General features: G+C 45.0%; 1 protein-coding gene across 1 annotated transcript in view; it reads right to left on the bottom strand.

Moving 5' to 3' along the window:
- Positions 1-26,210, bottom strand: part of PYGB (glycogen phosphorylase B) — a 567,212-nt gene that overhangs the window by 235,451 nt on the left and 305,551 nt on the right. The window contains exon 6 of the mRNA XM_085612338.1: positions 8,311-8,422. Within this exon, the coding sequence (XP_085468464.1) occupies positions 8,311-8,422 (112 nt within the window). The remainder of the gene's footprint in view (positions 1-8,310; positions 8,423-26,210) is intronic.

Below are 26,210 nucleotides of genomic sequence, written 5' to 3' on the forward strand. Positions count from 1 at the left end.
TCTAGCATAAGGGCCAGACCTGCCCCTAGAGGTTGAACCTCTCCGACGTGGCAACGTCACGAGCTACATGAGGGCGTGGGGTTCGACACCGTCCCCCTTAGTTAAAAATACCCTGATGTTTCCCTATCTACTCTCCCAAAATAAAACAAAATTATCTGGCTGCGTTTCTTGTACTCACCCACCCCAACCCCCCCCAAAAAATTAAGACGTCTGTATTATGCGACCCCATTCGCTGCCCCTCAAAAACGAATATCACAGGAAGCATTTTCCCATTTTCTCCACGATATTTTGAAGCTTAGTAATAATTTATGTGTCACAGTAAAAGCAGATTTTATTCCATCCTGCGCTCAAACAGATGATAAACTCTTGAGAAACACTGACACGAGTCATTCTTGATTGATTCACTAACTAGAAAGGTCACCGTGTCCAGAAAATGTCATTAAAGCTATATGTGCAACGCACGACGTCGCCAATGTCGAGGAATGTTTTCCTTAAAAGGTGAGAGGAGACGTCAACCGATAAGACCCCGTGTTATCGGTCTCTGGCTACCATCATAACGAGTCTTGTTGAAATGTCTCCTTCCGCGAAGTGACGCAGCTCACAGGAAGCACAGCACCCCCGTGGGAGAAGACAAGACGGCATAAAACTGAAACAAATGCTATGAAGCAGACACGTATGTCGTGCACGTCAATTCCACAAGCCTCAGCTACAGAAAAACACAAGATACAGAAGGCGATTTTGTCTGTTGCTGTGCACAAGTAATGCGGGTCTCTGTGACACTAATAAAATCATCAGCTCTGGTCTGTGTATTTATAGGGCAGGCAAGCCGTTCGCTGCACTTCTTTCCCTAGAAGTCTAGTGTATTTCTACAAATGTTGATCTACCTCGATGGGTTGCCTGCACTATTTAAGCTTCGACCCTAGATGTTCGCAGTCCCAAAACATATAGGTAATATTAAACATGCATTGGCAAAGCCAAACGGCCTGGCTTGCCTTTGGAGGGTGAACAAACATTTTTTTTTTTAAATCACTTAGGAAGTGGACAAAAACAAAACGATTGATTTCGGTATATTATGCAACTAGAAGCTAAAGAATTGAATGTGGGAAAATTCAATGTAATTTGGGCTTGCATAATAGTCATTGATGCACTGCAATGCCAGCACTACACATGCAGCTGCGGCAGCGGCTCCTCTGCTAGGGCGGCGGAGCGTAGCCTCACTGCTCTTAGATCAGTGGAAAAATTAAACGATAACACAACGTTATCATTTTATTTTGCGTAGCTACTGGGCTAGGTTAGGGCGGGACATGGCTGGGATCACAGGGAGGAGTGGTTTGTGCACCATAAGTGCACATGACTGTTTGGCCGGCCGTATTGGGCTGACTAAACAGTCATGCATACTTAAAATGTTCAACGCCAGGCTGGGTGGATAACATGCACAGGCTCCCACTCCCTGTCTGAGCACCGAACCACGGCGCTCAGACCAATCACGAGGCTGCTGTCATGCTGGTGACAGCAGTGTTGTGATTGGCTTAGTCCCGTGTGCTTCTGGCTTCCGGAACTAAGAGTCAGGAGGAGAAGCACAATGACAGAGGAGAGACAGCGGCCATGAAGAGTAAAGTGTTTTTTTTTATTATATATTTTTTTTCAACCCCCATTCCGTATCAGCCACCACTGTGCATATGAAAGGTACACCAAACAAAACAGCCAGGAACACAAAATGAGAAATAAGCATTCCTCTCGGAGGAGACAAAGCTCACAGTATTTATATTTTAAAGTATTGATAGCAATAGGCCACTTAAAAGCAAAGCCATATCTGAAAAACTGACTGGGTAGAAGCGGTGAACACTTTCTTGGATCCACTGCTTAATTTGAGCCGGTGCTTTCTGATGCTAAGCACTGGCACCTAATCCTTGGCACCAGTGCTTATAGCACCAGTTAAGGGCACACTTATTTAAAAAGCACATGATTTTCCCCAGACTCACAGGATGTTGAGCCATGCTGAGACTCAAACCGGGTTTTCAAGCTCCGAAATCGGCAGCTGTACCCATTAGGCCATGTCCTGTCCAGGTTAATAAGTGTCGGGGCTCTAGTCAGGAGGCAGTCTGCACCAGCAAATTTCTCCTGTTGTCACTGCCTCCTGAGGAGAGCCTCAGCACTTTTTATTCTACAAATCAACCACTGCTTGGATTGCGACCCTTAGAGGGACGTGGCACAGGATGTAAGTACACATCTTTGGCATATTTAGGTACTGATTCCATGGGGACCCCCACTGACTTCTGTTTCCTCCTTGCAAACTATCTTTCTCTGCCTTGCATATTATATGGGACACACTGATGATACTCTAATTGAATACGGCAATCCTCTCCATCGGGAAATACACTGAGCAACAATTTTTGTTAATAGTTCCATTGCAAGTTCAATTTTCTTTGTTGGACAGGAGCGAGCAGTGAAGAAGAGAACTGTTGATCAAAACGTTATGCTGAAACAATTGCCACATGAACACACTAATGCCATGGGGATTCATGTGAGCTCCATGCTGCAAAATAATCTGCTTATGTATGTCATGATCAATAACTGTGATTTGTGTTTTACGGAATGAAGCTTGTATCAACATGTACACTGTATATTTGAAAATTTACTAGAGTGGTGGTTGGTAGGTGGTGGTGGTTTTGGTAGGATGGTGGGTAGGGTGGTAGGGGTGAGGGTGGAGATGGTTAGGAGTGTTGGTGGTGGGTAGGATAGGGTGGTTAGGGGGCATGATGGTGATTAGGGTAGGGTAGTGGTAGTAGTTAGGTTAGGGTGGTGGTAGTGAGGTCAGGGTGGTGATTTTTAGGGTAGTTATTCCACATTTGAATCTTGTATGTACATTAGTATAAAGTTATTTCAATCAAAACAAAATCGTTATGAATTGTTTTAGTGTGTCTCCTGGCTTGGGCTAAACTTAGCCTCAGTTTGGCCTCGACCCACTCTTTAAAAATGGGTTCTGTTTCATAATATTAATTTTGTGTTTATAGTTCTCATTTGACACCACGCTCAGAAAGATGTGCACTGTTTACATTGTATGACATATTGTTCTTGAAGAACTTGCTGAAGGGTGCCTTTTTGCTACTTTCCAAGGCTCTTCATTTTAGCATTCTAAATTTAATCAATTCACAATTGTTTCATGTTGTTTATTTAACTAGGTTGTTCTGACACCTCCGGATGACTTTAGTTCAGAAGGAGAAAATATATATTCATGTACTGGGATAGTGCTAAGATGGTAGGGTTCTATGACATTTTAGAATATTGCAAATTACGTTTTAGAATATTCCAATGTGATTTATTGAAAACAATTATACTTTTGCTTGCATCATGTATGCTGACTTTGCAGTTTCCATTATTTCTATGGTAACATTTATTTTTAAAAAACTGAATTTGGTAAGCCATGGACTCTTTCCCGAGCCTCTAGTCATGCTGCCCAATTTTCTATTTGCTGCACCTTTGAGACTTACTCTATTTTTCTGACTATGCTTATTATTGCATTATTCCTTTATCTGAGGGCCTTTTCTGGCAATTGATTTCAATGCTGTATTTGCATTTTGCATATTTTCTGTATTGCACTCAAAATGTAATAAACATTCCTGGCTTTTCAAATTTCTGATCTCAAACTCACTTTTTGAGTCAATTTTTTATTTGACTGTATTTTGAAATGCTATTTAAATCTCGTCTCTATGGACACAATGCCTCATAGTCTTTAAGGTTTACTCCATCCCCAACCCCCCAAATTTGGGCTGCACTGTCATGCAGATTGTTTAGGCAACAGTGCACCCAAGGCTTTCAGTATGGTAGTTAGGGTGGTGGTGTTAGGGTGATGTTGGTGCTATTGTGGTGGTCAGGTAGTGGTGGTGGTGGTTATTGTAGAGTGGTGGTAGTTATGGTAGGATGGTGGTGGAGATGGTTGTGGTAAGATGGTTGTAGCTACGGTAGGGTGGTGGGGTTGATGGTATGTTTGTAGGGTGGTGGTGATTAGGGTGGGGGCGGCGATTCGGATGATGGTAAGGTGTTGGGATGAGGTGGTAGGGTGGTGGTAAGGTGGTAATAGGGTGGTGTGTGGTGGTGATGGTAGAGTGGTAATGGTAGGGGGGTTGGCGAGCGTGATTCTAATGTAGCGGATAAAGTGGTGGTGGTAAGGTGGTGGTGGTGACACACATAATGACCTGGGAGGGGAAAGGGGAGCAAGTAACAAAAGGACGACAGGGGAAGAAGAAAGAAAATAAAGATACTTCTACCCAAGTGTAAGCAGCTGAAGGACACTAATCAAAAAGAAGCAATCAGTACTATGTCCATGCTCCACATAAGTGAGAAAAAAACAAGAGACAGTGAAACCAGCACGCTCCACATAAGTGAGAAACAAACAAGAGACAGTGAAACCAGCACTCTACACATAAGTGAGAAACAAAAGAGAGACAGGGAAACCATTACGCGATGATCAACCAGGTACCAGCAAATAAGAAGGATAATGAAGCCAAGAAATAATAAGCAAATACTGGCACTAAGCCCCTTTTAATTAAAATCAAAATATCTAGCAAGCAACAGCACATGCGCTGTCTCAGACAAGTCCAAAGAAAAAGTCTCATCAAGTAATCAGTGATGGGATAGAACTCATCCAATCGGAACCTTTTGAAACTGAAATGCTTCTGGATGGGATAAACAGAAGAATAGGGAGGAAGGCCATTTATTCAAAAGAAGGCAAAAGAGATAGAAAACAAATCCATCCAATCATGAGCAAAGGGTTGACAAAGCCCACTATAAATATATGTATCTAGTGGAAACAAACGGCCTTGCCCACCAACAGTTAATGCTGTTTGTAGCCGAGATCTAAAAAGGCCTACTCTAAAATTACAGCAAGACTCTAAAAATTAAAAACATAACTTCTGGTGAGCTGATAACCTGCCAAGCAAGGTTCTGATGTAGTTCCTCTCATCCTTCTTCTCACAGAGATTCATATAGATCCCTTCTAGCAATGGCTCTCAGATCCAGGGAAGACCAACCTTTAAATGATGTGGAGAGACGCTCTGATCTACCAAGCACATCTAATGCTAATTATGCTATAACTCCTTGCCAGGATGGACTAAATCTGTATTAATGACCCATGTTTCTGTAGCCATTCTCAGAGTCATGACCACTGGCATCAGCCCCCAATTATAGCATGGTGTTGGGAATGTGGCATTTCAAGGTACATGTCTCTGGTTCCTTCAGTGCATATCTGGTAGAAGCTTGCTTTGATCTTCTCAGCAATCATTAGGCACCAAATAGCAGTCCCCATGCTAACAATTAATGACCGCTTTTATTTATCAATTCATTTCTTTTCACAAATGGCCAAGTAATCAAGGGAACGTTTACCATGGAGAGCGGACAAGTACATGTGAAATGAGTATGTGTGCGTAGTTTTTGCCTTCCTGTTATAAAGCCATTAGCCAGACTAAAGTGCAAAACAGGACAAACCAGAGCTCGATAGAGAACTTCAGTTCCATGTTGCTATTCAAAGAGCCCTGATGTTCCCCAACTCCCAGTACTCACACAAACAGACAAAAATTATTTGGAAGAGAATGAGAGCACTGATTCTGGTCCTGATAAATGGAGCATGGATGGAAAAAAGCTTAAAGATAAAAAAAAGCACAACTACACTCTATGTTCATATCCCTAATACCCCTTCAGATGTTTGAAGAAGCCAATCAAGAAAAGTTGCCTGCACCCTGTGGAGAAGAAAAAAACACTTTTCAGGAGGATTGTTACCGAAGGGTGGATAGGCTAGATATGACCGTGGTGGAACCTGAATTGAAGATGGGTGTCCCAAAATATTGGCATGACAACATATTCTAAACCAAAAAAGTCCACAGGGCGACACAAGCCACAATAGCAAAGAGGGCAGTCTAGCAGGTACATGTATGAATGTATGAGCTATATATGTAGCACAGACCTGGCTGAAAGGCAGCGGAGTTCTATGCAGGGTTAAAGACGGAGTCAACATGTGATTTGAGGTATATCTAGTTTATAAGAGGGTAAGTGGATTATTCCAACATCTCGATGTAATGTAAGGAGGTATCTCTTGAGGTCTTTCATAAATTAGAGTCGGGTATATAGGGACTGACATAAAAAGAACAATGGATATGGGAAGGCAGAATCATTGAGGGGAAACAGTGGAAAATATTTTAAAAGCAGGGATGATGCCATTGTCTTTCTGTAATTGCTTAGTTATGCATTTTCTGTATGTACGTCAATAAAAATATGAATAAAACATATAGAGCTAAAAAAAAGTACTACTGGAAGATTAGCTGGAGAGAGTGGGAATTACTCCATTCCCCTTGCATGTAATCAGGCTATCACAAGGGGTGGGGGTCAAGGAAACAAGGTCAGGAAAAGTGCCATCCTAGTTGCTTAGCTTGACTTAAACATTTTAAAGATGTCTGCCATTAAAAAAAATCTATTGTGCGCAAATCACAACATTTTGCAGTTTTGCTATATCTTGCCGCTGGTCAATGAAGGTAAGCACTGCTTGCTATCAAAGTTGCAAAGAGAAGCTTAGGTGTGGCAACTCGTGAAACTGCAGCTTATTTACAAGGGCAGTTCAGGTCCTCACAGAGGACATTAGCGGCCAGATGTACAACGGCTTTTAGCAGTCGCAAATGGAAAATCAGGCTTTTTGCGACTGCTAAATACCCTTTTCACATGTACTAACCCTATTTTGCAAGTTGGAAAACAATTACCAACTCGCAAAATAGAGCGTGGGAGTCGGTATTAAGAATGGGCCATTTCAAGAGCGTTTCCCTTCCTAACAGTGAGTCACAGGGGCATGTATGAATGTTTTGCAACCGGAATGCAGTCGCAAAACTTTCATATTTTACGGACTCCGTGAAGGTGGTGGTAACCCGTTTGCAAACAGGAAGGGGTACCCAAGCGACCCCTTCTCCTTCGTGAATGTCAGCGCCAACATTTTTACCATTTAAGGAAAGCAGGCTGCATTACAAAAAAAGTGCTTTATTTAAAAAGCAAATACAGACATTGTGTTCTGCTGACCCCAGTTGGCCACCATCCCTGTGAGTGCAGGCCATTCCCAATGGGTCACAAATTGCGACCTGCCTCATGAATATTGAGGAGGCAGTTCCCTTGCGACCCATTTGGGAATCGCAAACAGTATTAAACACACTAGTACATCGCAGTTTGCGATTTCCTAATAGCGAATCATAAAAATTTGCACTTAGGAAATTGCAGACCTGTGATTTCGGACATCTGGCCGATAGATCTTTTTAGACAAACTAAGGGTAGCAGAAGACACTGCGTTATTACTTACGATTCCTCATTATTTAATTCCAGTGGTGAGTAGAAGCTGCATAATCCTTGTTTTTTTTAGGTTTGACCTATAGGCAGATTTAGCTGTTTCAGCAAGTATCAGATAATCCCCAAAAAATCAATAAAAAAATAAATATATGCAGGTATACTTTAGGGGCTTTTGGTTAGCTCTTTTCATCCTCTGGTCTGTTCAAGTGCCAATCACATTTTGTTTCCACCCACCATACCATATAAAGCTTAAGGCAATGAGTGACTGGCTCTCTTAAATGTGACATTTTGTTTGTGCGCAAGTGACACAGAACTAAGAAGTAGTCCACTTCTGGGCCATCTATGCTTTCTGTTCATGATCTTTTTTTTTGTCTATTTTTGCGACTGGACTTTTTTTAAGGGGTTTCTTTGCAAACATATGCACACCACCTTTTGACAGTGCCATTTTACTGTTTTCTAATAACATATAAATAGACATTTTTTTATACACAGAAATATACAATAATGCCGATTTTACAACTTTGCATAGCAATAATAAAGAAACATTAGCACGCTTCAGTAGCTGTTGGCTTTTCCTATGCTTGTTTAGCGATGGTGTTTGTCATATGGACACAGGCCAATCACGGAGGGAACGATGAATATCCACCTTCTTTGACAACTAAGTTTTGTGCATTTTTTGGGTAATACCTGTTCGGACACACAAGCAAGTTTAGTGGTGCATAAAATGTCTTTTTTCCTCACAATATGTGATTTCATTCAAATGTGGTACTTGTACTCTGATGGAAAAACAACATAGAAATGTAAACAAAAATACAATAAATACGACAAGGCGACCATGAAGAAAGATGTTACAATGCAATTTAGGAGATGTAAATCTCAAAAAATGTAATCTGCCTCACAGCAAAGTGGCAAACGAAAGGATATTGATCACTCCCTCCCTCGTGCCAAGCAAATGGGGAGGATGACGAAAAAGGCACTCGAAACACAACTTACACTCCTGAAGGTTGAAATCATTGGGCGCCTTCGCAGACCACAGCCTCATTGTGTTGACTGTATTGTTTTTGTATCCTGGAACAGGGGTGTCATACGGCATAGCAAGGACAATCTGTGAAGGAAGGCAACAGGCAGGTTAGCTAGGTAAATCTAGGAACACAGACATGTTTGAAAGTGAACACACAAAAAGGGTCTGTATTTTTGAAGATGCAACTCAATACAGAAGGGACTGTTCCCCGAGGCAGGTGTTAGTGCAGCCATGCAACACATCTGACCCTGTATGTCTAATGTGCACATGTGCAGGAGCCAGCGAGGCTGGGGGCCTCGAAGCAGCTGTCTCTTTAGCCCGAGAGAACAAGGAAGAGGAGGCAATGGTGCAGAAGTAATGCACTTTCCTTCATTGGGGTTGCTGTTAATGGTAGTAAAGTGCCCCAACCTGATGGGTGAATTTTTCGGCTGACTACAACACATGAATATTTTTAGAGAAATTGCCACTAGAAAAAGTCTGGTCGCAACAACAAGCAAATAATGTGAAAAAACATGCCCTACATCACAAAAAATTGCTATTTGAATTTCTTCAATTGACAAATCCCTACATGTTCGCTGTGAATGATAGGACCATATCTCAACCATGCTTCATGAGATTTACAGGTTTACGGCTAAAGCCGGAATCCAGTCCAAATTACTGGATTACCATCGCGCCTTGTACTAACTATCAGGTTTGTCACTGCTATTTCTGCTTTCAAGATAAGGATGTGTGGTCAGAAACATTCATAAAGTCTCTCTCCGCTTAAATTTGTAGTTCTAATATTTGGGTCTCGGCTTGCAGGAGAGTGCGGCTTCTTGCAGGCTGGTGGATACACCGGCTGCCTCTGACTTTGGATCTCAATAATTCTCAGCATACGGCGTGACTCAGTGCACTGAGCCATGTCCCGCTGAATGCATCATTTCCCCAATAACATAGATAACCAATTCATGTCACAATATGTAAACAAGGATTCAAATGATGCACCCTGTATCGGCACAAGTGGCGGCTGCTGCTTAACGGGGGTGGCTTGGGATAAAAAAAAAAAAAATGTACCTGCAGGCTGGCTGCTGCCTACCGGGCCTCTTCGGTTAACAGCACGCAGGAAACGCACAGGCTCCTCTAGCCAATCACGACGCTGCTGTCACCAGCATGACAAGATTGCTGTGATTGGTCTGAGTGCCGTGGTTCTGCCCTCAGACGGGGACTATGAGCCTGTGCACGTTCACTACCCAGGCTGTGCAATACAGCTGGTGGAGAACGTGCAAACTGCACATGACTGCTTGGCTGGCCCAAGACGGCCAGCCAAACCACCATGTGCACTTAAAGTATACTCACCACCCCTCCTTCTGGCCCTTACTCTGGCCATCCCAGCCCAGCCACGCCTGCCCATAAGCAGGATCGGAAAAATGAAATGAGAATAATGCGTTATTATCATTTTATTTTTATATTTTAAACTGCTCGCAGAGCAGTGGGGCGACGTTCCTTCGCATTAGCAAAGGAGCTGCCGTTGACCAACATATACACTATACAAGCTGAATTTTTGTTGGATTAACATTAGTTACAGAATTCCTAGTGAATTGTGCTTACTACAACAAGCACTGTAAAACAATACTCCCCATACTTTTTAGCTACACAACACAATTTTTAGAACGACAAACTATTCGCGACCCACATTCCTTTAATGGGCAGGAGTCGGTCGATTTTTTAATGTAACAAAAGGGTCGTGCAGTTGAGCATAGCCATTTAAAGACCGCACATTTTCCATCGAGATGGATACTAAATTTGCAACTATATAGAACATAAACATGGAAATCAGGTTTCTGTGAATATTTATCATTTGACCATCACCAAGTAGCATAACATAACAGGTGTATTTGTAAAGCGCACGATTACCTGTAGGTGTCTTAGCGCTGAGAGACTTGCTTCCCCAGTGTTTCCCATATCCGGGTTCTTGCCCAAAGTAGGGAGGCTGTGTATTCTTGTTAGTAGTTAGTAGTTATTCTACACTTCAATAGAGTTACAATCCATTTCTTGCAGTCATGAGAGTGCCTATGGACTTTCTAGTGTTTTCTTTTTTCTTTCATATGCTTTTTCCTTATTCTTCATGGTGGTAGACTTTTCTTACCTCACTCAAGAAGGTATATGTAAGTGTAATTGGTTGTATATGATGTACCACATGGTGTATTTTTATATAGAGAATTCAATAAAGAATTGTGAGACAAATAACGTGTCTTTATTTGTTTTGATCCTATTCAGATCTGTTTTCAGCACACTTCAGAATTACAAATAAATGTGCTTCATTTTTGCTTTCCTAACTGCTGAATGCATAGAGCTCATTTACAGGTATTTAAATTTTGCTGTTTGTTGCAACAAAAAAACAACATCCTTCAGCCTTTCCTTTCACATTCCCATTACTCCAGCAAGATTTTCACATAATTTGTGGGTCTCGCCATGCCCAACCGGATCTGGGTATATGGCCCGTGTTCGTGGTTTCTCTCGCTTTCTGCTGCCACGCTTAAAGATCTCCTTCCGTCAGGCCAAACACCCGGATCTGGTTGGGCCACCAAGAGAGAAAGTAGATGAGCTTGAGGCCACAACCCAAATCCTTCCCCTTGAGGATAGACGACTAAAGGACCTACATTGCCGGTTGCATAATACATCGGCATTGAGAATATTCTCCTTTTTATTTCATGGGGGTAGTCATTTACCCACCAGTCATCATCTTTAAAACTTAAGTTTCAGAATTGAGGATTAGAAATCCCTTGACACGATACAAAAAAAAGGATGAACAGGGGTGATTTTAATTAAAATTCATCACTCTAACGCCACTAAGCAGTACATCATTGATCTGTGATTTGATCTGCATGTAATTTTATTTGCAAGGGAGGTTGTCAATCCTTCATACACTTTGTAGTCCTGAAGAAGGTGGGGATTATTAGTCCATGACCACTGAAACACGTCAACGCGTTTTTTTTTATATACTGAATCCAACCACAGGAAAGACTATCACCAAAAATATAAAAGAAGTGATAATAATAATTGGAACTCTAGGCAACAAGTTGGATCAGGTTGTGTAACAGTACTCTGAACTGTACAGTAGGGCCTCCCAGTTAGTTCTTATGATTATTTTTTTCGTTATGTACGTTTTTTGTGTATAATGCCATGCTATTGTAAGTGGATTCTTTTGCTTTTATGAGCCATACATTTATTTTAAGGAAACAGTTAATTAGCTGTTACTGTATTCGTGAGGAACTGTATTGTAAGTGAATTGTTTTTAAAGTGTATTACATTTTGATGTTTAGGGAATATTGAATCGGACTGTTTTTTTATTGTAATCGGATATGTTTTAACAAGACTTTTTATGCTTATGAATAAAGCCATTTGAAATTACATTCTTGGGTCTGGTGGAATTTGAGTAATCCAATTATTGTGTATGTATTCCCCGTGTAAAAGGACTGAACAGTCTGAGTGAATTGGACTCTGGATCTGTGTGAATTCAAATTACTTTCTCTTGACCTTGGGACGGTATTTAGTTTTACTATTAAGTAGTGCCCTGGTCCCCTGGGTTTGAGGGGCCTTCTCTCTTCTTTTTACTTAATAAAACAAGATCAACACAAACCAGGTAATAAAATAGGGGACTCTGTTGCAACAGTGAACCAAGGAAAGCGATCTCACAACGACAAAATAAAGGACCATTTTAGAATGGTTTTAATTTAACTATCAATACGTTATTATTAATATTGTTAAATATCCATAAAAATGATGATACTGCAAAGAAAACGATTTATGTTTCTGATCCTGATATGTAGAGCAGCATTACACAACATTTAATAGATTTGGGGAATGGGAAGAAGATAAGGATAGGTCTCAAACCGGGATGCCTTCTTCAGGAAACAGGAGGATTGGGTATTCCAGACCTCACCACCTACTACAGAGGGACACAGCAACATTGCATGTGAGAATGGTGTAGGGCATCAACTGAAAGCACTGGTACTTCAATCACTGTATGTTGCTGGAAGACACCTACTGGAGATTCCATGGATCAAGAGAACCAACATGCGCTGATGTCTAAACACATCCAAAGTGATGGAGGGGATACTCGTGATTTGGAGTGCGGAGCAAATTTCAAGGTGGTCTAACACACTTCTGTTTCCCTTTCACCGCCTTAATTGGGAACTCGGACTTCCAGCCCATAAAGAAAGGGGAAGCGTTCCAAGCATGAAAAGCATAAAGGTGCCTGAAGCTAAGTGTTACCATTCAAAAAGGGAACATCAAATCATTTGAACAAATAAAACATTATTTTGGCGTAATACTACTGAGTGTTTTGGGCACACTCACCGTTGCTGCTTGGCCATGCATACATCTGGCAGGAGGGTGCCTCAACAGACCTGACATCATTTAAGAAACTACTATAAACTTCAGATCCAGAAAAACACCTAATAACCAAACTATACCCAATATTATGAGTGGCAGAAGCCCACCCCAAATGGAGCTGTTCAGTAGGCATGGAAGAAGGAGGTGGGTCTAAATTATAATTACTGGGCCGATCTCATATATTACACCCAAAAATATATGAATAACACTAACCTAAGGAAACCTGAAAATTCTTTCTAGAGGACACCGAAGCACTGCTAGACTTTACTCCTTTAGCACTCATAGGACAATAAGTGCAGGATAGGGTACAGCAATGGAGATGACCATCTCTCTGCCACTGCCCCAAGAATAAAGATGTTTAGTTTACCGTTGAGAGACATACGCCACACAGCAGGGATTCAGGTTCTCCCCACAGCACAGGGGACGTTGCTTGATTGGATGCCGGAAAAGAGAAGGAAGATAGCAAGGGTAAAAAAGGGTGGGCCTTAGCTTATTACCCATGGTCAAACAAACTCTTCTGGAGAGATAGAGTTTCATGGCTTATAAAATGGAGTTGGACTGATATTGCAGACAATGGTTGGAGCTGAGAATGGAGAAAATAGATTTGAGGCAGCAAGTAGAGAGAATGAGTTTGGCACTCACTGGAGTGCCCTACTGGATATCTTTGGCAAGGGTGCCAGATCACTAAACGGTCCAAGAACACTGACGGCAATTCAAATGCTTCCAAGAGGCACTTTCCAAGTCGAATCATCCTGAGCCGCCTCAGAGCTCTGCGCAGCAGTAAACCCTGGAAAGGTCTCTGTTATGTCGTAGTAAGGAGTTCCAGTAGACTTGGATAGGTTACAGATGATATAAGTTTATTGATCTAGATGTTAGATGAGATTTCCAGTAAAGATGTAATAAGGCCCCACCAGGGGCAGCCTCTCTGCTGCTCAGCCCAGGATCTAACTGACACTCCACCTCACAGCAATCCTAACATTCCAGTGACATCACCATCTACACCAACATTCTACTCTCACTGGCTGAGCAGCAGAGGCAGAGAAACAGGGAAGATGCATAGAATAAAACCTTAGATATAACACACTCGCCCAATGGGCCCAACCTGAGGAAGAGAGGGTGGAGGGTGAGTTTCTGTTTGTATTAAGTTTTAATGATGAAATGAATAAAAATCACTGAAACACATAGGATCTTCCACGCTTATCCTGTCTTGTACACCTTCATGAGCCAAAATGCTTGTACACCTTCATGAGCCAAAATGCTCAGTGACAGTGTTATTGATGTGGGTACATGTATGAAAGACTGTATCGGAAAGTGTTAGGATCAGGGCCAGACTGGAAACCCAAAGCATCCCTGGCAATTTTGTTAGACCGGCACCCACCCCCTGGGTGGGGGGGAGGGGCAGGGTAGATGTGAGGCAAATCCGGCCCCCAGCACTGCTGCTTTTGATACTAAGGGCCAATATTGCAGAATTGCTGCAAAACTGGCCCCCACCACTCCAAAATCGTCCCCAACCCTTCCAGCCTCCTGGGCAAACGCCAGATGCCCGATACAGCCAGTCCGGCCCTGGTTGGGATTTAAACAGGACAGGTTGTTGTGAAATATCCACATGCCATGTTGTCCAGCGTCGGACTGGTAACGAGGGCACTCGTTCAATGTCCGAGTGGCCGGTGTCCGAATTTTAGCTGTGGGCTGCTTTTTTTAGCAGCCTGGGGGCCGATTTGGCAGTTTCTGAATTGTTCGATGCAGCCAACAGCCCAGTGGGTGCCTGAGTGGCCTTTCTGGAGGAAGATGGGGGTCCATTACCTCCTTTTTATCAACCGCAGAGGTGTCAATCCCTTTCTCTCGCTGGGCCGGGCCATTAATGTATGCATATTGAGCAGGGGCAGGGGGCCTGAGCAAAATTGGCCTCACTTGTTTTCGGGTGTGTTTCACCAGTGTAAACTAATCTGTGATTTTTTGTACACCCCCCCCCCCCTTTTTAAATAAAAATTTGCAGAAGATGTGTTTTGCGAAAAGGCATTACTGCTGAAAATAGCCTAAACTATGGAGCAAGCCTCCCCTGAGGAGCAGACAGAGGAGCAAAGACAGAAGAGCCCTACTGACAGCACGGAATCCCTGCCGTATCGAGCGGTGGCCGCACGAAGTTAGCAACTGCCGAGGGGCCTGCAGAGACGGGCATTGGTGGCGCGCCGCTGGCCGGTCCTGCTGCCCCGCAGTGAAGCGACCCAAGAGACGGCGTCGACGCCGGAGTGGAGCGGCATTGTCGGTGGGGCTGGGGGGCTTCTCTGCTTGGCGCCCTCCCCCCGCTTTTGATTCTAGACGCCTTGGGCCTCGGAGTAGCTGGGCATTGACATGCATGAGGCGAGCTGAGTCGCGACTCGGCCGGGCTGTGGCGCGGCGCCTGGGGACAGAGAGGAGGCGGCAGCGGAGCAGAAAACACAGGCCCGCCTGCGACAGCAGACGGTGATGGAGCCCGGAGAGGGGTCCTGAGAAGATATAGAGGCCATGCGTGAGCCAGTGCAACCCCGACAGAGGTTCAGCAACAAGGTAGGAGAGCCTTCAGGAAGAAGCCCAGGCGAGGAATTGTGCCGGGTTCCTGAACAGCGTGGCAGATCGAGTTGGGGAGCCTAGCCGCAGTGCAAGGGTGCTTTGAACTGCTTGGTGAGGTGAGGACAGGCCCCCAAAAGAAATACCCTCCAGACTTACTGACTTCGTAAGAACACCTGGAGTGAATAGCAGCCCACAGGAGATAAGTCAAGGGGGACGTAGAACTTTCGCTGCTGCGTTATTGGCAGAGGCCCCTTGACTTCACTCCCCCGGTTTAGAGTGTGCTCCCTGGGACTTTGAGGCAGTGCTGGCAGGTGAAGTGCTTGGGAGGAGGATTTAGGCCCCAAGTGGCAGTTCCTCATTCGGCACAAGTGGCAAATACGAGTAGGGGGCCTCCACCTTGCCCTTAAGACGGGGACCTGAGTCTGGCCCGAAGTGGCGCCCTCTGACCCATATTTGGGCTGCTGCAGGGGATCGTGAGCGGTGGGGTCCCATTGAGTTCCGGGGAAAGGAGATTCACGGAGGCGGCACCACAGCTGAAGCAAGGGTAACAAGCACGTTCTCACAAATAGCAAAGGCCTCTAGGAAGCAACAATTCAGTCTGGGACTGGGGACCTAGCAGGAGATTTAGGCCCCCAATCTGTGCTCCCTAGAGCTGAGAACGCAGCTCTCTTGGGCGCCAGAGCGGAAGACATCGAGGAACTCTATCAGCTTTTAAGATGACAACAGCAAGAGCAAAAAAGGATCGTAATTTGAAAGACATGCCGCTGAAAACAATGGGGGCCCTGGGTGGGGATGCGCACCTGAGAGAGTCAGAGGGGACAGTAGGCCCGGTGGACAAATACATCATTCGCCCATACCTAGAATCACTTTTAACATCCCTGCGAGAAGACTTACAATACTTTACGAAGGAAGTGGCGCAGGAACTAAAAGAAGCCAGATGAGAGAAAGACGGGTTGGGCGACAGGGTATCCACATTGGAAGACCACGAAGGAAGCAGAGACGAAGAAATTGAACAACTCCAACAAGAGATACTATGTCACAAAGACCAAAACTTGGACCTTCAGGCACACACGGGGAACCTGGAGAATAGATCCAGACGGAACAACATACGAATCTGGGGAGCACCTTCGGTTCAGAGGGATCCAATATCACGTCATACGTGCAAGACCTGTTTTGAACTACCCTAGAGGTGGACCCTGAGGTGACTATTCAACTGGACAGAACTCATAGAGTGCGACCTACACACTTGGCTAGGGCTCCTCCACTGGATATACTTACTTGTGTCCACGACTTTCCTCTGAAAGAAAAGTTCCTCCAGAAAGCCAGAGATAAAACACCAGTGTTGTACCAAGCCACACGCCTAGTTCTTTATCAGGACCTCGCAGCATCAACTTTTGCCCCGTGACCGTGCATCTCCGGGCAGCAGGTGTGCGTTATTCCTGGGGACACCCATTCCACATCATATTTCGCTATGCTGGCAAGCTACATTAAATCAGGTCCATGGAGGAAGCATGTCGAGTGTGGACCTTGGAAGGGGACTTTTTCTCCACAGCAAGCAGAGATGAGGAGTCCCCCGGGGGCTTCAGTGCCTCACCGCGATGGGATTGCGGTTCTTCCCCTGGCAGCCTCCGCCCAGACCCAGCAACGATTGCGAAACAAAAGTGAGAGGTCATTTACTCCCTGGCGGGCTCCGCCTCGTGGCCCACCTCGCCTTGATGGGACCCGCGTCCTGGAGCTCTGCTTATGCCTCCGCAGCGTGAGTCTCTCCCTTTTCCTGTTCGAGCTGGAAGCTTTTCGGACCTACGGGCAGCTGGGCCCGGCCGGGGGGAGGACCCCCCCCCCCACATTCCCACTAGTGTTAAATGGACATACCAGAAATTGACTCTTTTTTCAGTTTTTTGAGTTTTGTCGTTTTAATGTTACAGTTTTTTAGGTTTCTGGGTAATTTTTTCTTAGTCTCAGTTGGGGTCCGACCTGGTGATAAGACAAGCTCACATCAATGACATACATATGCTCTTATGGAAACTCGCACTCTACGGCTGCATGTCCCGTCCCTCCCTTCCACATATATGGCCACTCCACAGTGTGCTCGACCCCACCGATATGTTGCATAAAGTAAAATTACTTACATTAAACGTCAAAGGTCTTATCCACCCTCTGAAACGGAGCTCTATATATCTTATTTAGAACACACAGGGGTGGAGATATGCCTATTGCAGGAGATCCACCTCCTTCCTAGAGACGAACACAGACTCCGCTCTAAACACTTTCCACATCAATACTTCTCCTCACAAGCAAACAAAACAGCTAGTGTGGCCATTGTAATTTCCCAACGCTTTAAGGGTAAGGTCATTGTGAAAGAAGCTGAAATAATGGGCAGACTCTTAGCGTACTCATTACAAATCGGCGAGGATCTAATCACAATAGCGTCGATTTACTCACCCAATAAGAGACAGGAAGACTTCCTTAAGAAAGCGATCACAGAGACTTTAGGTGTACCAGGCCGATTGACGTTAGTAGGCGGTGACTTGAATTTGGTTCACGACAACACCTTGGATAGGTGTGCTCAGCGTCACGGGCAGACGGGGCGCTTTCTGAGGGGGAAGAACTGGCTTACTACCAAGGGGATCACAGACATCTGGAGGAACCTCCACGGGCAGACCAGAGTCTACACGTTCTATTCCTTTGCAAAGAAAACCCACGCCAGGTTAGACTACTTTTTAGGCACCAGGGACTTCGTAACGAAGGTTCAGGAGGTCACTATAGAACCCAGATCTCTGTCTGACCATTCGGCTGTGATCGTCACTCTTGATGTACCCAGCCATAAGCTAGGTTGCAGAACATGGCACCTGCAAGATAGCCCTCTATACCGTCAAGCCAACATAGAGCGACTGACCAAAACGATCACTGATTTTTTGGCTATTAATGACAATGGTATGGGACGTGCTGAAGGCAGTAGTGAGGGGAAAACTCATAGCCATTTAGTCGGCAGAAAACAAAGAGGACAGGGAAAAAAGAGAGGGCCTCACCCATCAGGTGACAGAACTTGAAAGCATTCATAAACGCACAGGAGTGACTAGGGTTTGGAGGCAGTTGAAGGCAGCCAGAACACAATTAGCTGGATTAGCTATCGACCAGGCTGAATACTCAGCACTTCGTCTAAAACATAATGTTTATGTTTAAGAAGACATAGGTAACGCGACTTCTGGCTAATAGGCTACGAATTAAGAGGCAGGATCAGGGAATACAGGAAGTAGTGGACTCTGAGGGACAGGCAAAGACAGAAGACCCGCTTATAGTAAAGCCTTTAGGGAATACTATCAACACCTATACTCGGCACAGAACCTCCATATGTACCTCCAGGAAGCACACACCTCGTCTCTCTCTCCCGATCAGAGAGACAAGTTAGACAGTCCAATTAAAATAGAGGAGACCATCTCCTGCATTGCTAAGCTAAAACTCTCTAAATCCACAGAGCCAGATGGCTTTCCCGCCATTTTTTATAAAAAGTTCTGCCACATCCTAGCACCCCTCCTCACCCGACTATTTAACACCCTCGGCACCTCAGCAACCCTCCCCATTTTATGAAAACGGCCTCTATCACGGTTATCCCTAAACCAGGGAAAGATAAAACCCAATGATCCTCCTACATTCCCTTTTGAATGTCGAATTTGAAATTCTTACAGGTGTACAAGCGACAAGACTTAACCCTCTACTTCCGGGTTTGATTGACAGAGTCCAAGCGGGGTTCGTCTCACAGCGGCAATGCGGGGGCAACACACGAAGAGTACTCCACCTGATAGATAAAGCCCAGAGACACGACCAAGAACGCATCCTTCTATCTGTCGACGCTGAAAAAAGCATTTGACAGAGTCCACTGGCTGTATCTAGAAGCCAAACTAGGGCACTTTGGCATGGGGACAGATTTAGACAGTGGATCACTAGTATATACAATGGACCTACAGCGTGATCCGAGTAAATGGCTACTCCTCTGCCCCACTCAATATTAATAGAGGCACCAGATAAGGGTGTCCGCTGCCACCGCTACTGTTCGCCCTCTATATGGAGCCCCTAGCTCAAAGAATTCGCTCACACCCAGACATCAAGGGAATCCAATTTTGGGGTGAGGCATATACCATTAGCCTATAAGCGGATGACGTTCTGTCCACATTGTAGTCCCCAGCAACTTCCCTACCAGCCTTCCTCAAAGAACTAGAGGCATTTGGGCAAGTAGCAGGGTTTAAAATAAATATCCAAAAATGTCAAGCTTTGAACTTAACACTGTCACAACAAACACTAACCTCACTTCAAAAGACATTTCCCCTGGACATTTATGTGATATTTATTTATTTATAAAGCGCCCGAATCTCCCCCAAAGGGGTATCTCCGCGCTATGGAGGAGCTAGAGTAGGCCAAAGAGAGAGAAAGGATTTAGGACAGTGCAGTTTTGAGGAGCCTTCTGAACTGAAGGTAATCAGGGCATTGCTGAAGATGAATGGGGAGTTGATTCCAAGAAAAGGGGGCAAGGTAAAAAAAAGTTTTCCCACCCAAGCGCGATTTTTTGAAACACGGTACAAGGAGTAAAGAATTAGTTCCTGACCGTAAGGGTCTGGGTGGCAGGTATTGATTGAATTTTCCTGCGTGATAGCCAGGACCTTTGCTGTTTAGTGCTTTATGCACAATACAGCATATCTTAAATTTGATCCGTTTGTGTACTGGGAGCCAGTGAAGCTGTTTTAAAAGAGGGAGAGAGGCTGTTCTGGCGGGGGTATTCGAGACAAGGCGGACTGCTGTGTTTTGGACTACTTGGAGTGTACTCAACGAGGACACCTTTGCTGAGATCAGAAGGGCATTACAGTAGTCCAAGCAGTTCAACACCAGTGCCTGAATGAGAGTTTTCTGTGTGGTCAAAGGAAGGAAGGGGAATACCCTCCGTAGAAGGTTTGGCACATGGAAGCAAGAACGGAGGCGGCAACGTGCTCCTTCATTGTCAGTTTCTGGTCCAAGCGTATGCCAATGTTCTTGACCACAGACTTGGAAACCAGGGTGGCGCCAAGATCATCTGGTCAACATTCTGGGGACCACAGCAGTGGTGCATCGCTGAACAGCATAATCTCGGTTTTCCCAGCATTGCGCTGGAGAAAGTAATTCCTCATTCAGCTAGCGATAGCGATCATGCCTTCTGAGAAGGTGGACTGGGTGTTGGGAGTGTGTTTGTCAAATGAAAGTAGTAGCTGAGTGTCATCAGCATACGAAATTGGTGTGAAGCCTAGCCTTCTAAGTAATCCAGCTAGTGGTGCAACGTAAATGTTGAATAGGGTGGGACTGAGGCAGGAGTCCTGGGGTACTCCCTTAGTCAGTCCCAACGGAAGGGGCCCAGATTAATAGTCTGAGTTCGAGGGAGAGAAAGCTCAACATACACTGAAAGGCCTGTCCTTGGATTCCACTTTCTTTAGGTCTCCTGAGCAGAATCTGGTTAGAGACTGTGTCGAAGGCTGCTGACAGATTGAGCAGCACTAGTAGTACTGCTTGGCCGTTGTCCAGGGACTGCCTAATGTTGACAGTAACAGCAATCAATGCTGACTCAGTGCAGTACCTGGGCCTAAATCCAGACTGAGATGGGTCAAGGCATTCCGTAGACTCAGCATGGTCAGATAGATGTTTGTTGATATGTTTTTCCAATATCTTACTCAGGAGAGGTAAAAGGGAAATTGGACGATAGTTAGATAGGTCCTCCATGGGGGCCTTGATATTCTTACAGATGGGAATTATTTGTGCCACCTTCCATTCAGCTGGAAGTTGGTCCTCTTTCATCGAGAGATTGAGGATAGAGCAAATTGGGGGGGGATAACTGTTTGGAGACCACTGAGGAAGTTTGGGCTGGAATAATATCCAAAGGGGAGCCTGATTTGACTGTATTCAACAGGGACTCTGCGTCACTAACTGACTGTGAGAGGAGGGAAGTTTTCTAAAGTGTGCACATTAGTCGGGGCTGGAGGGCAGCAGGATGTAGTATCATTCTGAAGTTTCCTGACTATGGTGATTTTATTGTAGATCAGCTCAATTTTCTGTGCGAGATGAATAGCTATTTTATCACAGGGTGCTTGGGAGGGAGCCGCCTCATTATTACAGGCCTTCAGGTTTGTAAAGGATTTAAGAATTTGGTACAACACTTTGGGGCACTCCCTGCCTGGTTGAGTTGCAGCGCGATATAGGCTCTGCGTGCAGTTTTTATGTTTTTGTGGTATTGTGCCAGAGCGATCTTATATCTCTCTTTGTCCGGTGCATCATGGGAATGGCGCCAGTGCCTTTCCAGATTTTTACAAAGACGTTTTTCCGTCCGTAGGTTTGAAGAGAAACACACTGTATGGGGGCGCCTAGCTGAACTAGGGCACTGTTTAAATGGGAAAAAACAACAATTGATGGACAGAATGCAGAACAATGTCATACATTCACCCCAGTACAAAGATCTGGGCCTAAATCCATCGTTTTTTTGCTCACCATGCCGTTCCAGTTTGAACCCAGCCATATGCAAATCAGTCTTGACCCTGTGCCTCATGGGTACAGTCCAGCCCGAACTGCCAAGCCAGGTCCTCCCTGGACTGGAAACAAGCATCCTAGGACCGGTTTCGGGGTTTCACCCCTCTTCAGCCAGGATAGCTTGATTCCAGTGGCATGGAGAGCACGGGACCCACGTCTGGGCATACCCTTCCCACTTGGGGTGACAAATGCAAAAACAACAATTGATGGACAGAATGCAGAACAATGTCATACATTCACCCCAGTACAAAGATCTGGGCCTAAATCCATCGTTTGTTTGCTCACCATGCCGTTCCAGTTTGAACCCAGCCATATGCAAATCAGTCTTGACCCTGTGCCTCATGGGTACAGTCCAGCCCGAAATGACAAGCCAGGTCCTCCCTGGACTGGAAACAAGCATCCTAGGACCGGTTTCGGGGTTTCACCCCTCTTCAGCCAGGATAGCTTGATTCCAGTGGCATGGAGAGCACGGGACCCACGTCTGGGCATACCCTTCCCACTCGGGGTGACAAATGCAAAAACAACAATTGATGGACAGAATGCAGAACAATGTCATACATTCACCCCAGTACAAAGATCTGGGCCTAAATCCATCGTTTTTTTGCTCACCATGCCATTCCAGTTTGAACCCAGCCATATGCAAATCAGTCTTGACCCTGTGCCTCATGGGTACAGTCCAGCCAGTCCAGCCCGAACTGCCAAGCCAGGTCCTCCCTGGACTGGAAACAAGCATCCTAGGACCGGTTTCGGGGTTTCACCCCTCTTCAGCCAGGATAGCTTGATTCCAGTGGCATGGAGAGCACGGGACCCACGTCTGGGCATACCCTTCCCACTCGGGGTGACAAATGCAAAAACAACAATTGATGGACAGAATGCAGAACAATGTCATACATTCACCCCAGTACAAAGATCTGGGCCTAAATCCATTGTTTTTTTGCTCACCATGCCGTTCCAGTTTGAACCCAGCCATATGCAAACCAGTCTTGACCCTGTGCCTCATGGGTACTGTGGTAAATTTTAAATTACCTGTACTTAATTTATGCGGTAAAGTTCAATAAGGATAACTCAGAATAAAATAAGAGGCAGAATCCGTGATATTTGAGGTTTTAAAAGGGGTTTTATTCCTTACAAAGGAATTGGTTCGAACCAGGCAATCGGATTCCGTCACCACGAAGGTTCGGGAAGGGATCGAGCATACTTTATTGACAGGTTATCATATATATAGTCAATGCATTACAGTAAAGGCAGATGCAGGAGGCGTAACAGCTGAGAGGAGAGATAAGAATACACATACGTAATGAAAAAGGCGTTACAATAGGCGTGCATAAGGGCGTGTACTAGAAACGTCATTATGAGGATGTCACAGGTGGGTGGATCCATAAGAGAATCCTGCAATGTCAGCAGAAATACATGGCAGAGATGCGCGTGCAGCAGCATGACGTGTGATTGACGTGTAACTGGAGGGTGAAGGGGACTTGACATTTAGCCCTACATGAGGAGACAGAAGTCTGGGATGTCAGAACAACCTAATCCCAAATCGTATCTAATATCTTGTGTTTAAGGAACTGTATTATCTGGAAGGAAAGGTCTCTCGGGCAGAGGCTATTCTATACTGGCTGCTAGTGCGTGTATAAGCGTCTACGTGTCTACATGAGATGCGAGGGAGCATGGGCCTACCATGGTAACAGGAGCTATGAATTACTTGCACGGAGACAGTAAGGCCGGGCCCTTTGCTCTGCAGCTGGAAGGGTGTTTACCTAAACTACTAGACAGGAATGTATTTTTTCGAGGAGCGGAGCAGATAACTTGAAGGCAAAATACAGTCTTGGCAGGCAACAGGCCGAGCCAGGCACCGTTAGCCGCGCAGGGAGTAAGACAAAGGTCATGGATACAGATGCAGGTCCAGGCTGGAGCATTCAGAGGCAGAAGGCAGGAAAAGGCTCGATGGCAGAATTCAGGGCCTAACTCGCCAGAGCTGAAAAACGTGAAAGGTGCACCATATAAAGACGGTGGCAAGGCATACTTAGGAACTGAATATTCGACCCATTCATGGTGGATCTGAAAGAGGACATGTTAACGTTGGACGCACATGTATTTGCGTCTTCATAGCTGGAAGTGGAGGGAACATACATGTACTTGTAGCACGTACATGGAGCCATTGGGGTCTAAGATAGGGGACACAATTGATCATAAAAATTCATATTTCCTCATTCCCTCCTTGTCCCCTACGGACCCTTCATGATATATCGATCCTCATGAATCCATCAATCTGTTCATGTAACATCATTTGCTCTTCTTTCTTCTTACGGGATTTTGAATGAGAACTTGAATGTGGAATACATGATGTGGCACACAGGCCGCAAATCGCTGGCCCACATTGTAGACACAGGCAGCAACTGAATACTATGAGAAGGGCAATACCTAGGAAGGATAGGACCTTCCATCCCCAGGCTGACAACACACTCCAGAACCAACCGGACCAAGTCCAGGTGCCTGGATTCTGGTGTATCTGACTTGCAATCTCATGAAGACGAGTTATGGCTTTATATACTGATGGCGCGTTTTCTGGAATGAAAACACAGCAGCTCGATCCGATGACTCTACAGGCTCCGCCCCTATCGGCCAGGATGACGTCAAGGACAAGACGATTTTGGAGAACAACAATCCGCATCGCAGACTGCTCCTCCGTTAAGTTGCCTAGGGCAGAAGTAGTTTCATTCACTACTGCTTCAAGAGTTCTGGTTAATTTACGTATCAGTTTACTATTAGAGACAACACCTATGTAGGGAAAGAGACCTTTATTGAAGTCTGTGTATTGCTCCCATGCCGTTTCAGTGTAGTCAACAATCGGGAGATCTATCTTGGGTCTATTGTGTACTAGATGGGTATTTCTATGATAATCAGGAGGGGCTAGAAAAACAGGTGGCAGAAGGAATGCAATGTAACAGGTACCATCCCAATCTAGAGGTAAACGTATATATGCGGTATGACCACAAATGAAGTAGGAATGACGGGAAGCTCTAAATGTAGACTTGCCTTGATCACTGAATTCGATCACAGTAGTACATTTACTATGACCCAGGTGTACTGAACCATTCTTTCTTGCGCATAATTCACCTTTGACTGGTAATACTGACATAGCCGGCAAGACTGGTGCAGCTTCGGATTCAACATTCAGAATCATGAGGTTAAGTGTAAAGTTACCTAATCCATATACTTCATTTTCTAGATCAGTTCCTGTCCTTCTGGGAAGTCCCTCTTTGTTAGGGTAGCAGGCTTTAAGCAAAACTAAGTTCAGGTTTCCCCATACCCAGTTGCCCTGGTAAACTACGGTATTTGAATCCAAAGAATTAATCAAACTAAACCATGCACCACAGGAACCATTGTGTGTGAACGGGTACGGAAAGAGGGGCAGAACTCCCTTGTATTTCTGGTAGGGAGGGAGTCGGCCACATATCCAACAATTTGTAGCGTTGTTGGTCTGATGGGAGTGATGTAACATACTAATGAATGTGTTGTTGCGCAGCGCAAGTCTGTAGGGCAACTCATGCGGTATTTCGCTAAAAGAGTGTTCGGCAGTAACATTGAAAGCAGAATGTGCATGCTTGAAAATAGGGTAGTATATGTGCAACAGTATACTTGCAGCAATAATCAGAAGATTTAGAAAAAACATAATCAATAATGTCACTATACAGTGACTACGAAGTGATTTACAATATGCACGTTTCTTGAGCTGTTTCTGTATATCTCTCTCTCTATTTCGGTCTAGGGGATACATGTCAGAAACTAATTTAACCGATTCACCTAGGAGAGGACTTAAACAATTAAATTGTCTGACTTGCTAGACCTTAGTTTCAGTTTATATTCCTGGGAAGCAGTTTTCTCGACCAGGGGGAGTTTTGAGTCAGTCTGTGGAGGAGGGCAGGGCTGAGAGTTCAAATCAGAAGGCAGTCCGTGAAATTTCTTGATATGGCTCGAATGCAGCCAACCCTTGCGACCCTCAATCTTCACTGCTGTCCTCGTGGTCAGAAGTACTAATTTCGGCGTTTGCCAGCGAGGCTCCAGCGGACTCCTCCTGTCGAAATTTCTTATAAACACATAATCGCCGGGAACCACTTCATGGGGCTTCACCTCGGTGTTGTCGGGAAAGGCTGCAGCTACCTGTGAACGGCAAGATTGTAGTGCAGACATCAAGGAAGCAAGGTAATCTGTCAGCATATTACAATCAACATCAGTGATTTTACGAGGTATAGGCGTCCCCCACATATTTGGTGGCCTACCGAAGACCACCTCGTACGGGGATAGCCCCGTTCGAGAATGTGCTATCATTCTCATGTAAAAGAGCGCAACTGGTAGAGCTACTATCCAGTCGACGCCTTTCTCTCTGCAGATTTTAGAAAGTCGAATT

Source organism: Triturus cristatus, chromosome 6 (genome assembly GCF_964204655.1).
Source record: "Triturus cristatus chromosome 6, aTriCri1.1, whole genome shotgun sequence".
NCBI lineage: Eukaryota > Metazoa > Chordata > Amphibia > Caudata > Salamandridae > Triturus > Triturus cristatus.